At 40.7% G+C, this 16368-nt stretch overlaps 1 protein-coding gene across 13 annotated transcripts in view; it reads left to right on the forward strand.

Moving 5' to 3' along the window:
• NEDD4L (NEDD4 like E3 ubiquitin protein ligase) overlaps positions 1-16368 on the forward strand; it is a 166923-nt gene that overhangs the window by 103657 nt on the left and 46898 nt on the right. For all 13 annotated transcript variants that reach the window (XR_010069120.1, XR_010069121.1, XM_063320557.1 and 10 more), the window contains one exon: positions 13057-13107. Coding sequence is in view for 11 of the 13 variants with exons in the window: in XM_063320557.1 (XP_063176627.1) it covers positions 13057-13107 (51 nt within the window). In the remaining 2 variants the exon portion in view is untranslated. The remainder of the gene's footprint in view (positions 1-13056; positions 13108-16368) is intronic.

Here is a 16368-nt window from a genome sequence, read left to right on the forward strand (position 1 = left end):
GCTGGCGCAGCGGGGAGGCTGCCTGGCTGGCTGCTTTGTTGGGTGTGTTTAGCAGTAAATGGGGAGCGGAGCGGTGTGTTAAGCACAGGGATGTGGGTGGATGGGATGGGTTGGGATGGCTGGCGTGCCCAGAAGGGGGGCTCTGTGCTGAGCACAGGGGGGCAGGTGGATGGGACGGGCTGGCTGACGTGCCCAGAAGGAGGGCTCTGTTCTGAGCACAGGGGTGCGGGTGAATGCGACGGGTTGGCTGGTGTGCCCAGAAACGGGGCTCTGTGCTGAGCACAGGGGTGCAGGTGGATGGGATGACGTGCCCAGAAAGGGGGCTCTGTGCTGAGCACAGGGATGGAGGTGGATGGGACGGGTTGGCTGGTGTGCCCAGAAGCGGGGCTCTGGCGTGTTTCGTGCCAGAGTGCAGAGCAGTGCTTAGCAATGCTTAGCGTTTCCTGCAAAGGGCAGCAAGGGGGAAGGAAAGCTTTATTTATGTGTTTATGAAAGATGCAGTCAAATTGTACATACTGAAGGTACTACCTAAAAAGCTTTTAGTCAGTTACAGGTTTGAGCTATCACTGCCCAGTTTACACTTCTGCCTTCTCCCCAGCTGGCATGAGGCACAACGATAGCGGGTTTGAAGCTGCCAGAAAAGAGAAAAGTGCAGTATGGAGTTCTGCAAGATACAAGGTGCTGAGGGTGCCTTTTTTGTGAACGCATATCTAACACAGATGAGGTAGTGAGATTTGGGAAATCTGGGGAGGATGTCAATAAGGGGTCTCGGTATTTGGCGAGGCTGGAAGCAGACAGGGTATCTGTGATTTGCTGTTGAACTGGCTCCCTGGGAAGGCAGCGCTGCTAATGAGAAAAACATTTTCCAGCACAATCCTTTCCAAGTACGAAAGCGGTTAGTAAGGACTGATGTAACTACTGCTTCATCTTGGTTGTGCTTTTAGGAACACTAAGTTTAGAGTTATGACTATTTACCTATTTTGTGAGTGTTTGGAATACAATTTAAAATACCACTCTTTAAATAAAAGTTCTAATAATTCTAGTAGTAACAGACTATAATTAGTTCTAATCTAATGATTTCTAATCTGATCATTTTAGTGTTAACTATTCCTCCCCTTGCTTTTAGTTCCTTCTTCGTCATGTCTTAAGTGCAGAGCTAAAGCAGGAGTTCTGTATGTGAAGAAGCTTAGCCTTACTTTTGTAATAATGCAGTTTTCATAAAAGCTGGGTACGGGAGTAATTTTACAAGGAAGAAGGTGTTTCGTTTGGTCTAAAATGCAGAATCAGTGATAGTTCTTCTTTATTTTAAGCTATTTTTATTATGATTGTGGAAGGAAGGAGAGACTGTACGTAGTTAGACAAATCAGCTAATTAAACTGGTATATGAGGTTTCCTCCTTAACTGAAGCCAGAGTTTAAGGTTCTGTTGTACAAATCTTATCACTGTAGTGTTATTCATGCAAATGAGATCAGGGAGTTGATATGCCTTAGGTGTAGAAAGACATCTGTCATGGCTAATAATATTTTAAGATTATAGTCAAAAGCAGTTAAAGATAAATGTGCTTTGTTTCCATTAATAAAATCATGGTTTGCTGCTAGTTTTCAACAAAAAAAAACCCAAACCCAAATGCCAAACTTATATGAACACAAATCCTCTTTTGTTTTTTGGGGTCCCTTCCATTTCTAAAGCCTTCAGTAAAAGCAAAGTTCCGTGGTTTCCCCAGTCAGCTACGTTATTACAAATCGAAGGGCTCTGGGAGTTGAGACTCTCAAAAGAAGGAAACTGGAGAAGTAATTGTATTTGTGTGGAGAAGGGAACGTATGTGTCTTAGTTTGTTGTTGCTTCTGTTGTTTTCTTTAAGCGTGTTCCCCTGTTGAGGGCAAACTGAGTGATTTTTATTGTGTTACCTGTAAAAATATTTTTAATGCAACAATGGTTTCCTATATTAGAGTAATTGCTTTTATCAAATGAATGCTGGTTTTGTTCATGAAGTAACAAGACCGGGACTTTGCTACGTTGTTATACCACTGTAATGTGTTTCTGTGTTTGCTAATTAAGGGCGGGGGGGGAAATGAGTTTTCTCTATCAAGGTAAGATGTGTGATTTTATGTAGTTTTATCTAAAGGCAGCAGGTATTTTCTGCTGTTGTGTTGGTATTTTTCTTTTTGGTATGTGCAGCTCTCTCCTATTTATGTTGTGACAATTTGGTGCTATATAAGTGGGACAGTCTTTAACTCTTGGAATGGCTTCCCTGGCACTCGGCAGGGATGGTACATCATAGCTCAAGAGCAGGGCTTAAGTGATACATAAGTAAAATTTCCTTAATTCTTGCTTAATTTTACACTTTGTGCTCTAACAATGTGGCTGCTGAATTTGCTCACTGGTGGTAACCACCTCTCTACAGTCTTGTGGTTTTCTTTGCCAGGTTGTGTATTTTGCCAGTTTCTTCCCGCTTAAACTGTGCCATTAGCTTTTGGCTTTTAGAAAATATCAGCTTAAAGCTTGGCTGTATGTCCCCAAAGCCTCGTGCACTTCTGCACCTTGAGGGGCTGATGTACGCTGACATACTGATCGTTCTTTGCAACTAAGGCTGCCAGTGTTAAAATTGTCCCATAATGATAATAGCCCCGCAGCCTTGTTTGGTTGGGTGACGGGGCACGTGGCTGCAGCCACTGTGGGACTGTCTTTCTCCTGGCCAGGAGCTCCTGGCGTTAGGCACGAGAGAAAGATGAGGAGCTAAACAACAGAAAATGAAGATTTGACCTTCAGGCACCCACAGGACATGAGATCTGAGTTTATAATACAAAACCTCTTGTATTTTTTGTTGTCTAACTCTGTTTGCAGCTTGAAGGTCTTGCATTCGCATGCCTCCAGTACAACCCAGTTAGAGTTGGTGAGGACAATGCAGAAGTGTGCAACAGCCACGGTTCTGCAGTCTTTTCATGCATTTACCTCTCCATTCCACACATTTGTGATGGAGCGCTGCTGGGAGAGGGTGATCTCAGAACAGCTTCCTCATCACCTACAGGGATCGTGTCACCCAGTTCTGAAATCAAGCGATATCTGGGTTGGAATGTGGCATCTGTTTAAGCAGTGCACAGGAATAGTACACAACAATTTTTAGGTCAGGAAGCCGGGAACATCATGATCAACTGAAAATGCCAAGGGAATCGTAGGTGGGTGGAGTGTTATTACCCAATCTGGTATTTGGCCAGGGAACCAAAACATCTCTGAAAACTTCTGTGGATTGTTGGTAACCACAGCTGATCAGGACTCACCTCCAGGTCGCAGGGGAGTGTCAGCATCCAGCAGTACAGATTCTCTTGTATCTTTTAAATGTCTTCCTTTTTGCATCTCCCCTATCTCTCTGTCCACTACTTCCGTTTCACCCACAGGTGACGATATGACGTCACTCCAGTGGTTGGCAGGTGTTGCTGGTTCCCGGGCCCGGGTGACCACCAGCACATTTGCACACAACAAGAGCGTTCAGTCGGAACCCGTTGGTGATTGTTCCCAACACACGTCTGTCCTACCCCTCCTGCTCTGGCTCCAACTCTCTGCTCCACCATCCATCCTCCTCAGTTATGCCAGGGAATTTCTTAATAGGGTCACGTAGCGAACTAGATCAGGCAGTGAATGTTCTGGTTTTAAAGCCAGCTTAATTTCTTGATCTAGTTCATGCAAGCACAATGGGAGGTGCAAGATAGTACAGTGCCAGGGAGTGTGGGATCAGGAGTGAGTTGGTCTGCTTGTGTCCCTGAACGCTGATGGTAATGATTGTAAATGGGAATTTCATTGCATGGACTGGAACTCTTACATCAGTCAATCTTTTATCTAAGTTGTTTTCTTATGTTTACTTAGTAAATGACTGGATGCAGCTGTTGATGTGTACTTCCAATATCTAGTGAATTCCTGAGTCACACAGTTTCACAATCACATCTCTGTATTGGTACCATAACAACGTGTGGGTGTTTGAGGTACCACATCGCAGGTGATGGCTTGGAAACTACGCAAAGTATCCTGGCTGTTGACTTTTTAGATTCCTGTCACTGATGTGAATTCATTGACCTGGAAAGAAGGTCTTAAGATACGCAGAGTGAGTTGTGCATTTGGCATAACTAAGTATGTATTTATGAAGTTTTGCAGCAGAGCCAAAATGCTTTTTTTTACTGCTGTTCGGACACTGTAAAATTTTCAGGCATTTTCAGAAGTTTGTGCTGCGTTATTTGTGATCAGTTTTACTAATGTGGTATATTGTTCTGTTTCTAAAAACAGGAAAGTTTTCAAAAGTACAAGGCTATTGAGACAGTTGTCGATGACGGAGGTGCATCTTAGGGATCTGAAGATGCAACACAGGATTTCACCACTTTGACCTGTTACTAAATTGCAGCATTACAGTCTGCTTGGGAGGAGAATTTGTGAATTAGGAATGTTTGTTTGTGTACACATATGGGGTTTTTAAATAGTATTTTTCTGTTGATTAGGATTTTTTTGCTTTTCAAGTCCTCTAAGACATATCTATTGTGTGATAATGTGTTAATGCTGCTCTCAGAACTTACAAGGAGATATATATGTGAATAATCATTATGAAGATGGAAGATGAAAATAAAAACATAAACCAGAAAGGTATGTGTGAAAATTCAGCAGGAAAGTGTATTTAAAAAACTGCTAACAGGGAAATTATCTACTCGAGGCTGCCTGGCATGCTTGAGTTCAGCAGTAAAGTTTTCGGGAGGTGTTGAGTGCCTGGGGCTGGGAGCCTCTGCGTGAGCCCAGGTGGCAGGAGAGAACGGCAGCTGCAGGCGGGCCTCTCTCGACGCACTGTGCCTCCAGCTGCTCAGACGGCACCGTACCGTCTTACCCAAACTAAAGCAATTCAAAGAGAGCATTGGTTTCTACTTGGTGGTCAGAGAATCACTGAATGGGTGAGGCGGGAAGGGACCTCTGGAGATTGTCTCATCCACCCCTGCTCAGATCTGGGTCAAACAGAGCAGGTGGCTCAGGGCCTTGTCCGCTTGCGTTTTGAGTATCTCCAGTGGTGGGAAATCCAGTGTCTTCAGGCAGCCTGTTCCAGTCTTGGAGCAGTCTCACAGTAAAGAAGTTTTGTCTTCTCTTTAAATGGAATTTCCCGTGTTTCAATTTCTGCCTATTTCTGCTTATCCTGTCGCTGGGTGCTGCCAGGTCTGGCTTAATCGTCTTCACTCCCCTCAGCCAGGTATTTATACAGCTAAAAGCAACCAGTTGATGACCTGCGAGACCTGCCCACTCCTCCTGCAGGTCCTTCGCATCAGTCATGCAGCCTTTTGGTGAAAGTCCTGACTGACCTGTTTTGTATCTCTGTTATTTTCTGAACTTCTGGTTTGTATTTAGGCTGGAATAAAGCTAAGCGGACTTAAGCTGCCTGAAGTCATTCCTTATATGTGCTCAGCTGTTACTCAGATCTTGTCTTACTTTGCAATGGTTACTGTTTTATCTTATAGTGAATACTCTAGTTAGGCATACTAAAAGAATTAAGATTAAATAATAGGTGCACATCTGAGGTAATAGTTATCTTTTATTCCATAACTGGAATAAGCAGGTACTCCTGCAAGAACATGTCTTACAGGAAAATCTAAGGGAAGACTTTCATTGATACATACTCATCTAGAATCTCACACGTCCTGAGTAGTGTTCCAGTTTTACTTGGCATTTCCTTCTCCAAAGAGCTGCTTTGTCTGTGTGACACTTCTTTCAGACAAATCAGTATGTCTGTCCTTCTTGGAAGCTTATTAGAACCCTTCTTGAAGCATTGTCTTTCTGAATTTGAGATTATTCTCTAATTTTATTTAAAAATTAGCTACAACAGCTTAACTGTTAACTATAGACTCTTTCCCTTCTGGAAAATAACAAACTTAAATGTTCGAAATTAAGATCAATACAATGCTTTATTCATAGTTTTTCTTTGTAAATGTGACTCCGGTTGTGTGTCAGTGCCAAGTGAAATGGAGGTGCATGTGTACCACCCGAAGTTTCAGTGATGTTTTCATGGTTTGTACCTAGATGTTGATGGCTGCTTGTCTTTCTATACTTTCTACTAGACTGAGGGCTTTTCAGGTGGTGTAACTTTATCCCAGGCCTTTCTTACTGGCTTTACAGTTTGGATATAGATCAAGTTGCAGACTAATTTTTACATGCATTTGGCTTGCGAGTGTCACGTTGTCATCTAAATCTCACATGCTGAACAGTTGTTTCACATTGTAAGTTATTTGGCACAAGTTAGAATTTTGAAGTAGTTCTGTTGTTTTATAAAGCTTTCCAAGTCACTGACTAGTAATAACACTTAATACTAATGAGGTGTTTTCTCATGCCATTGCCTTTAATGATAGCTATCTTCTAATTTTGATCTTTAATGATACCATAGGTAGAATCCAAACTCTACTACATCGTAAAATTACGCATACGTTTACTCTAAGTCTATTTTAAACTATCTAAACTAACTAGTATCTTCTTTCTTCCAGCAATTATGGTTCTTGTCCTTATCCTCCTCAATTGCACTTATCTCCTTTTCAAAATTCAAAGGAAAATCAGGTGGCTGAACCATGCCACTCTGGCTGCTGTCAGTGTAATGGTTCCTTTACACAGAGTCCGTGTGAGCTGTGCCAAAGAGGAAGCAATTTGTTGACCTTGAAGTTTCCTGATGGTTTTTGGGAGGCAGAATGGGAGGGAATATAGAAGGCATCAAGGAAGAAGTGAATCATTCTTTAATTGTTGGTTCTTCTGAGCTTCTACTACCGTCTGTGCTGGCTGGCTGAGATACGCACCATGGCCGAGTGGTTGATAGCGAAATCCTTCCTCCTGTTGGCTCTCCCCATGCAGCTTCAGTCCTCCTTGCAATGGGGCGGCATACCTATCTGCAGTCTTTTGGGTTTGCAGTTGATTTGTGTGAGTTTGGGGCTAGAATGGGTGGTTAATCTATTTCTGCTCAAGGCTTCTGGGAACTCTGAGGGCCTCTGTTGAGTGGTTCTTGTATGACGTTTTATTAACTTTGCTCCTGACCGTTTCAGCAGCCACTTGATTTACTGACTTTTTGGTATTGTTTATGGAGGTGAATGATATTCACCGATCGCTTTAACTTGCAGATTGAGCCGAAACATTTAACATTAGATTATATTTTAATGTAGAACTGACTCATTTGAGCATTAAAGCAGGAGTGTCTCCCTTTATTTCCCTTATGTTGGACATTGCTTAAAACAAATGTATTGTACTGGAAGGGTTCCATGAACCTCACCAGGTAAAGCAGCCTTTTTCCCATTGTAATTCGCTGATAGCTGAGGTTTTGTCTACCCTTTGGTGATAGTGACCAGGTTTCATTGCCATGTCTGCATTGATGTAACGGGTAACTTGTCACACACTCAAGAAAATTCAGCATACAGAATACCTAACGTGCCTGATGCGTTTGAGCACACGAAAGAGAAATGAAAGGATTCTTGCATTAGGACTGCTTTTGTACAAGATCAGTACGTAAATAAACTAGATGGTTGGACAGATTCGGGTTTCGTAAATAGACAAGATGTATTTATGTGTTTGCCAAAAAATAGAAGTGATTACCTTTCATTTTGAGAGAGCTAGCAGGAAAATGGGACAGCATTTGAAGTAGTGAGATTTTACATCCTTTGTAAAACTGAATAAATACAAGTTTTTAAAAATAATGCTCATTTACTAACTCAATAGCTGTGAGCTTTTTTGTTACTTTCAAATATTGTCATTCTAAAATGGGCTTTTGTCCTCCTTCAATTCCAAATTAAAGTGGATGGTGAGGAATACTTGTCAGTTTGTGATGTGGTGCGCAAAATAAACCCAAAACTTTCTGGGAGTCTGTTCTTTACCAAGCAGATTGGTTCAGCTTTTCACTGACTTTCTCCTCTTCAGAAGTAAATGTATGAAACCAACCAACCAAGCCCCATCTGGCAAGTGGTCGTTTGGAACAGAGGATGCTGTAACTTCTAAAAATTGCTCTGGAGTGTTAAAGACTAAATAGGAAATTTTGGGATAGCTTTTGTTATACTTTGTCTTAGAATTCGCAGCAAGACCGTTTATAAAGCATCTAAGCTGTGCTTCCACCCCGCGCTGCCGAGCACGTTTCCTGTCTGACCTGGCCCGCGCCTTGCAGGTAGCACAGAGTGAATACCGAGAGCACGGTGACATTTCGGCAGGGGTCGGCCCCTCCAAAAGGCAGCGCATGCTGGCGGTTTTATTGTCCCTTTGTGGTCTTTGCCAAGCCGTGTCACTTGTGCAGGGCCTTACTTGGGCGTTTCCTGGTCCTCCAGGGATGCGGCTGCTGGCGTTACACAGCCCGGGGGCTGCTGGGGCCTTCCACCGAGCAGGCCATATGTTGAGTGACTATTTCTGACAGCTCCAGCTGGTCATTCAGATTTTCTCATAAACCTGAACAATAAAACTGGCGGTAAAGATTTTGCTGGCAGCTGCAGGCTCTCGCCAGTGAACTAACTTTTCATTCTGTTTATTGCTTAAAAATATTAAATAACTGCTTGCCTTCATATGTTACATAATGACCTATATAAAATAAAGGTTATAGTGATACATACATAGAAGCATCATTTTCTAGCCAACAGCTCTGAAAAGTAGTTCAGTAATTCTGATTGGTAAAATGTGTTTCAAGTTGTAGGTTGGTAGGCATCTGCATCCCGTGCCTTTGCTGTTAAGAGTGGATTACTCGCTATTGGAGGGGGGAGGTCGGACTTGAGCGGGAATTAGCAGTGTAATATGCAACCAAACAGCCAAGCTTGTGGATCGGAGAGCCCTCGTTATTTTTGTGACAAGGAGGTTTGAGGAAGAGACATAGTTATAATGAGAAATGTGAAATATAAGGTACTGGAAATTCAATTTACGATAGGGCAGGAAGAAGGTTGATGCAGGTTGTGAAGTGCGTTTTCTGGAAGCAGGAAGCCCCGAGATGAGAATGCCTAAATACTAGAAATGTGGAGGCCTGCAAGACAAAATTCTTTTCACAGAACAAAAATGTCTTAAAATGCTAAATATCAATGTACTAACCACCCCTAAATAATTTTTCTTATAAACGTATGTGTATAGTCAAGCATTGCATAAAGATGAAGTTTATAAGAAGCGTAGTACTGGTAAAGGTGACCGTCTCCATGCTAGGAGCAGCTGAGGAAGTGAGTTTTTTAAGCTGTCACTGCAGCTCACTGACAGAGCCAGGCTAGAACTAAGGATTTTCCAGTTCCACTCTAATCCACAGACAAACAGATTTTGTTGCTTCAGCTGCTTTTGAGGTTGGGTTTTATTTTTCACTCCTGAAAACTTGGCCTGCGTAGAAGTGAAGACTTTTAACACCAGTCTGGAATTTGCACAGTTCTTACAGCCTAGTTTACCGTTGTGGCTGTGGCCACAGCCAGGCTACAGAGCATCTGGAAGTAGCAGATAAAATCAGTTATTCAGTGTAGATGCAGCAGTTCTCATGATTTCTAAATATGTTAAAATCAGATAAATATGTGGTATACTTGATGGCATGTCTACTACAGAATATATCGGGTGTCTCAGGCTTGGTACTTGTGTGTAAGTCACCTATGTGTGTGTCTGTTGAGAAAAATACCCCAAGGGAACTTTGTAGACTCATCTCTTTGTCTCCCCACCATCTGCACTAGCCCATGGTGGGCTGTCCTCCCCATCTCGGGCACAGAGGAGGGACGCTCTTCCCCACATAGATAGTGAAACTGCACCCATGTCTGGTCAGTCCTGTTTCTAATCAACGTGAAAATTTTCCATGTCCACAAGTTGTGTTTTTTTTGAACTAAAAGCTGCAGGAACAGATCTAGAAATAGGTGTAAATATTTTCTGCTGAGTGGTTGATATTTGAGTAACTGTATTGAAGCAGGAGGTGGAAGGTACTTGATATTTGCCAATATTAAGGGAGAAATACAGTAATTCTCTAAAAGCAGTGTACGCTACCAGCTTGTTCCAGTGGTTGCTAGGAAGAAGTTTACTAATCAAAATTCTGTGATGAAAGAAATCTGTTAGCTATTTTTACTTAAATTTGGAAAAAACTCAGGCTCTTTGGTGCAGATATTCTTTTTGTGTTGTTCCATGGGCATATAGCACAGCAGTGTGTGTCTGTGATTTGGGGATCACGGGACTTTATGCTATCTTTGTAGTAGAAACAGAGTTCTTGGGATGTTATCATGTAAAATATGAATTTTAATATTAAACTTAATGCTCTGCTATGAGAAATATGTAAACTTGGCTTTGGAGCAGTAGTATGCACTTCCTGGAATTCTGTGCATAGCGTGGTTATAAATAAGCAGCAGGTTATTTGGGAATCACTAGGGCTGATATCTGGTATCATAAACAGTATCTGGGAGAAATTGTTTTCCCTGACAGTTGATTTTTGAAGAATGCAGTGTGCTTTTTTTTGAAAATGCATATCTTCCCAATGAATACCAAGAATCCGTCGAGCACAGTGACCAGCTCACAAAGCAAACACACTTACGCTATTTAACTACTTTATACCTCTTTTGTTGCCAAAATTTCCTTTCTTTGACTGTTGAATATCTACATTTGATGTAGATATTCATCATACATTCCTCATACAATGAATGTACATTTCCAATCTAGATCAAAATGCTAGAGTTCATCATGTTTAGGTAAGATACTAAAATGATTGAGGGGCATAAGATGGTCAATATATGGTTTGTCTGGCTTTAAAATAAATTCATTTTAAAGGGAGTTATTTTTACTTGTGGAAACATTATAGATTTGTATTCAGTTAAATAGGCCTTTAAAAATCTTTAGGAAAGTATTCCCTTCATTTTTCAAGCTCAGTGCTTTCTGCTTCATTGTTCTGTTTTATTGACTTACTGTTATCTGATGTATAACGTCATGGTTACAGGGGAATTTGGGATGGAGTAGCTGCAAGAACAGAACCACCCCATTCAGTGGCATGAATTTTAGATTTCGTGTATTTACAGTCTGTATTTTAGGTCTATCTGTTAAACTTTTTGTGAAGTTTCTGTGAAAAGTTAAATAAAATTTCAGAAGAGATCAGAATTATCCTGAAGAAATAGGATCTGTAGATGGTAAAACGGATTATCTTGGGCCTGGCGTGGCAGGCCGGTCCACTGCTGCTGGTGCTCTGATTCCCAGTAGGAACTAGATTTTGATGGGAGTGTGTGATGATTAATTGTCAGTGTGTGAGTACTCTGTCACGTTCCGGGGTACTGTGTAATACCAGTAAGCTACTGAGACACGTGGCATTTTGAGGTAACGTGGTGCTAAAAGGAGTCTCTCCCTGCAGTGCCTGACTATACTGTCTGTGCTTTTTATTGATTTGATTTCTGGGTTGCCCGCTGTTACTTACCAGCAGGGAAGATCAGCTGGTCCGTATGTATGTGGTTGGTTTGCACAGGGACGTGTTGAAGTTGCATGGATAGTAACAGCCACATTTTAAAGAAAAATCACCCCTGAGATTTAGACTAATTGACAATAAAAGGTACCAGTGCAACTCTGATTTTCAGGTGGCACTGTTAATCATAAAGATTGTTAAATGCTGAAGTCGTTTTGAGGTGTCTCTAAGTGGTAAAGATAACACCTGAGCAGTGCTTTAAAGTTATAATTTATTTAAAGCAATCACATTCCATTCAGTACGAAAATATTTTCATCTAGAAATGTTTTATCTAGTGTAATTGACTGTATCGAGTGTTTGGCAGAATACTGATGAGAGCTGTTTCTTTCTAGGCTTTATTGAGCTGTCAAGTGAGTGATAACAGCACACGTGTTCCTTGGTTTGTCCACCTCTGCTAGTATTTCATGTTCCTTTTCTTCTGCCTGTCCTTGTAAGTGGCTTGCTAGAAGTGCCCTGAGATATCCTGTGTGAATTTTTATGCTCTTCAGAGTGGTTGGTGTGAATGGGTGATTAGGCCACTGCATGCCGCCCAGTCCAAGCATCTTCAACAACCACTGACTATTGCAAAGATCAGAGAGGTCTTTGAATTTCTAGACCCTCTTTATCCTGTCATATTCATAGATGCAAAATGGGTATGGAATATAGTCGGTGGAGGTATGAATAATGGTTCAAATAGCCAGTAATAAAGGTATAGTCGGGTGGAGACCAGGTCACGCTGTCATGCTGTCAGTTTGTCGGTGGTTACCTGCGTGGGAGATGGTGTCTTTGGCTTGTTCACTCTGAGAGAAGGTGGTGGTCAAAGAGATAGTGAAGAAGATGCAGAAAAGCAGTGTTTATCACTTCTGTATGGACATAACTGTGCATAAGTGAATCTGTGATGGCGCTATGTGGCCCAAATGTGATATAACCACATCCACATGCTAACTTAAAGTGACGTATGAGTGGTCAAGTCTTCAAGTGGGAAACGCAGGATTACTGAAAAGGCTGCTTATAAGGGTTTGTAACTGTTCCTGAGAAAGTAAGCGTGCGGAATTAATGGAACAGCATTCTGGAAAAAAAAAAACCCAAAAGTTTTAATACTTTGGTTTCTGTTTGGGAAAGCAATAAAATAATTTCTTATTTTGGGGAAAAAACTTCACAATTCATACACTTCTATCTTCACTGTTTGGATATTGGGTTCCCCTCCCTTCCATGTCAGATGTGCATATGAGGTTTTCCTTTAAAAAAAAAGGGAAAAAAAAAAGAAAGATTTGACACAATCATTTCAATGACGTGGTGAACAGTAATTTCACTCTGCTTTTTAATGCCTGTGGAGCCTAATTCATGGAAAGAGTGGATTATTACTTTGTGCTTTAAATTATTCGTTGGTTGTCAGAGGAAACAGATTTCATCAGTACTTAACATACATTCTGTGGACTAAGAAGCCATTTTGGACTGTCACAGAAAATGCTCTGCTGAAATAGATAAATTACAACAACAGATAATGTGCAATAATAAAGGGGTAGAAACCAGTAATTGTTAAAATAATGGTACTCAACCATCTTCAGTTTTGCATCATTGTGACTGGATTGATGTGTATAACTGTTTGCTTTTCTGATGTAAAATTACTCCTTTTTCTGCCTTTTTTTTCTGTTTGACAGACCAGAGACGACTTCCTGGGTCAAGTGGATGTGCCGCTTAGTCACCTTCCGGTAAGCAGTGCTTTTGTCTCAGCGTGCTTTTTTTTGTCATCACCAGATGTGAAAAACCCAGATGTTATGTAGAATTTATTTCTGTAAGTAGTCCAGGTAAATTTTCTTAAAGCAAGCATTCCCACATAGCATTAGAAGCCTAAAGAAAAACGCTGTGGACAACAAAGCCCCACCATGCACAGGAACTGGAGAGATGGTTCCCTTTGCAGGGACAAGGAAGACAGTTGCTCTCTGGTCTCTGTTACATTTCTCAACATCCAGGATTCACTTCTCATCCTGGTTCCTTCTTAAAATTCTTGTCTGGTCTGAGTCAGTTCATAAACAACATGTGGCCAATAGACCGGTTGTTTCTCACCTTACTGTTGGTGATTATTGTACTATTAATTGTTTTATGCTTGGTATAAGTGTTTTCTGATATTATATAATGTTTTGGATGACTAACATCATCTGGATGTAGTTAATATTTTTAAAACGTCGTACAAGTTAATCTTACTTCCGTGAACTTGGAGGGGTTTTTTGTGTTTGAATGGGTGAGCATGGGAATGGTGGAAGTTACTGAACATCTTGACATCGAAATAAGGTTTTGATTTGAGCGTGACTGCTGCTATTTGTGCCTGAATTTGACTTCTTGCTATTGATGGATGTTATTGTAGGAGGAAAATGGCTTTGTAATGACTTGCACAGTGATGCTTATTTAGATATGTCTGTTATGGTTAATCATGAGTCATAACGCTGTTGTTGGCATATAAACTATAATAGTTGAAAAATACGATGGAACAATCAGAAATGTGTTCTGATGAAAAATGCATCATTCCATTCTCATATGAGCTGTATTGTGTAGCATTATTTTATCCCTACTGGTATGTATATTTCCATTTAAATGTACCCATCTGCCCAGACAGTAGCTAAATAGCCCATACATAACTGTAGAAGTCCTCCAGCGCTAAGCTACGTGTGTCCTGCAAACAATGTACTAGGAAATATAAAATGACGAGGGAGATATTTGTGCATGCCTATTTTGCAGTGTCAGGTAGTATTTTAAAGTTCCTTTTTAGTAAATATTGTTTTTAATCATTAAAAATCATCGGCAGGATTTGAGATAGAGCTGTAGACAAGTCACACGCTTTCTGTGAGCTGTTTTGAAGAATTGGCAACTTTTTGTTTTCCTTCCATATTTTGTAGGAAGAGAACAGCTCTCCTCTCACTGGGGACTTAGGTAGAACGTGAGGGCGCGTATCTCTTTCTAGCTCATATTTGAGTGGAACACTAAACTTTTCCAAATTGTTTTAAAGTCTTCTACTGTCTATATAGAAAATCCAAGATTGTAAAATTTCCTGGATCAGCCACTTAACTGGCATTGAAGAATAAAATCCATTATGCTAAAAGGATGCAATTTTGCAGTCCAGAGCTTCCCATTTCCTTCTGGGCTTGCTAGAAAGTGAATGTGATTTCTGTGCAAAATCTTTTCTCGCTCTCCACCTTTGAAGAAAATTTCTTCAGCTCCAGAAGCCACTTTTTTCCCCACAAATTTCCTCTGGGAAAAGTCACAATACGTATCTCAGAAGAGTCGTTCTTTCTGTAGGTGTAAGGCAGCAGTGTCTCCCCAGGGTGCTCACCTACCTGCCTGGGGGTCTCTTCTCATACTCTGCTAGAATTAGGTTTTTATATGCTTTTTAAGGGGTGTACGCTAACTTTGACACTCAGGGAAACGTACTGTGTATCTTTGTGTTCTAATTGATATTTTCCTCATTCATCCTTCCAGTACCTTAGTAAGAGACATTGTAGGGTATTTAGTAACACGTTTGCTTTCTCATTCTAGCTGTAGTGCGCATTTGTTTGTCAGAATCTTTGTTTTCTCTAATGCTATGTAATTACTGCCTACAAAATTTGGTTAAATTATACAGCTGCTTATTTTATCTACGTTACGTCCAGTTGAGTACTAAAAAGCAGCACTTCTTAATCATGCATGCTTTGATGTCCTGTTGATTTGGTTAAAATCTACTACTATCTCTCTGGAAAAATGGGAAGTCTGTCTCACAGCTGAAGAGGACACTCAAGGCAGGAAATTCCTCACAGGATAAGAGTTCATTCCGTGAAAAGAAAGTCTGTATGGCATTTGATAGAATGTCTGAGATAATGTGTTAGGATTGATTTTTAAATTCTTTTTTATTGACTTCAAAATATAACAGACAACAAAGCTTTTAATGAATAACAGTCTGGAGTGTAGATTATGCTGTGTTTAGAAAGATTTAGTCAAAGCATTGGACTGGAGAAGTATTCCAGTTTGTAGGGCTAGGGCTGGGAAGGTTTTTCAGATGCACTATTGGGGGGTTTTAGTGGATGGCAGATGGGCACAACATTCTGAGAAGTACCCACTAATTGTGTACTTGTTTTGAGAAAGTTTGGTGTTAATCTGAGGTAATAGATCTCTACTCTTACTGTAGTGCGTATGATAATGTGCGTACCCGTACTCTTTCAGTGTAACACAGTTCATGCTTCCAGTTTTATCGGCCCAAATCATATGGTTGATTAGAATGAAGTACCCCAAATAATCAAGATATTAAGTATGTATAAGGATTTCTGATTCTTTTATTTCCCGTGTCATTTTTAAATTCCTAGTTTTGTACCTATAGCATCTGTTTTCTCACAGACGTGAAGGATATAACTTATTTGATAAGAAAGCTGAAATTCTCAAATAGATTTCCCAATAGAAAGTTTTCAAGATTTAAGGTTTTATGAAACTTATAATTAAATGGAAATCAGAAGATATAATCCATCAGCCTGGTAATATTACTTACGTATATCATAACATTTCAAAATCTTAATTATTTTTGAAAGTCTCAGCTGCTTTGAAATAAAAATGAAAGCCAACCGAGAAGGAGTTTTATTTCACCACTTTCTAACGTGCAAAAAAAGTAGTGCTTTGAAATGGATGCCACCTCTTCTGACGCTGCTGTTGGGTGACTGGAAAGAGTTGGGATTTGTTTGTTTGGTATTTTCCACCTTTTTCTGAATTGTGGGTGTTGTGTATGCTTAGAAATGAGACTGGGTTCAGCCCGTCACTGATATGTGCAGTGACATCTCGTGGGCTGCTCCTGCAACTGTGTATGTGAACGGCTGACGGGGATACACTGGTAGAGGTCTGCCTGCTGTAACTTCGTTATTTAAATATCTTCTCTAGCATTTCTACCACATCGGTGATGTGAATGTTCTTTATATGTCTCTGGACTTGTGGGCAAGCCCTTTAATTTGCCATTTTCT

This window comes from Chroicocephalus ridibundus, chromosome Z, assembly GCF_963924245.1.
Source record: "Chroicocephalus ridibundus chromosome Z, bChrRid1.1, whole genome shotgun sequence".
In the NCBI taxonomy this organism is placed as follows: Eukaryota; Metazoa; Chordata; class Aves; order Charadriiformes; family Laridae; genus Chroicocephalus; species Chroicocephalus ridibundus.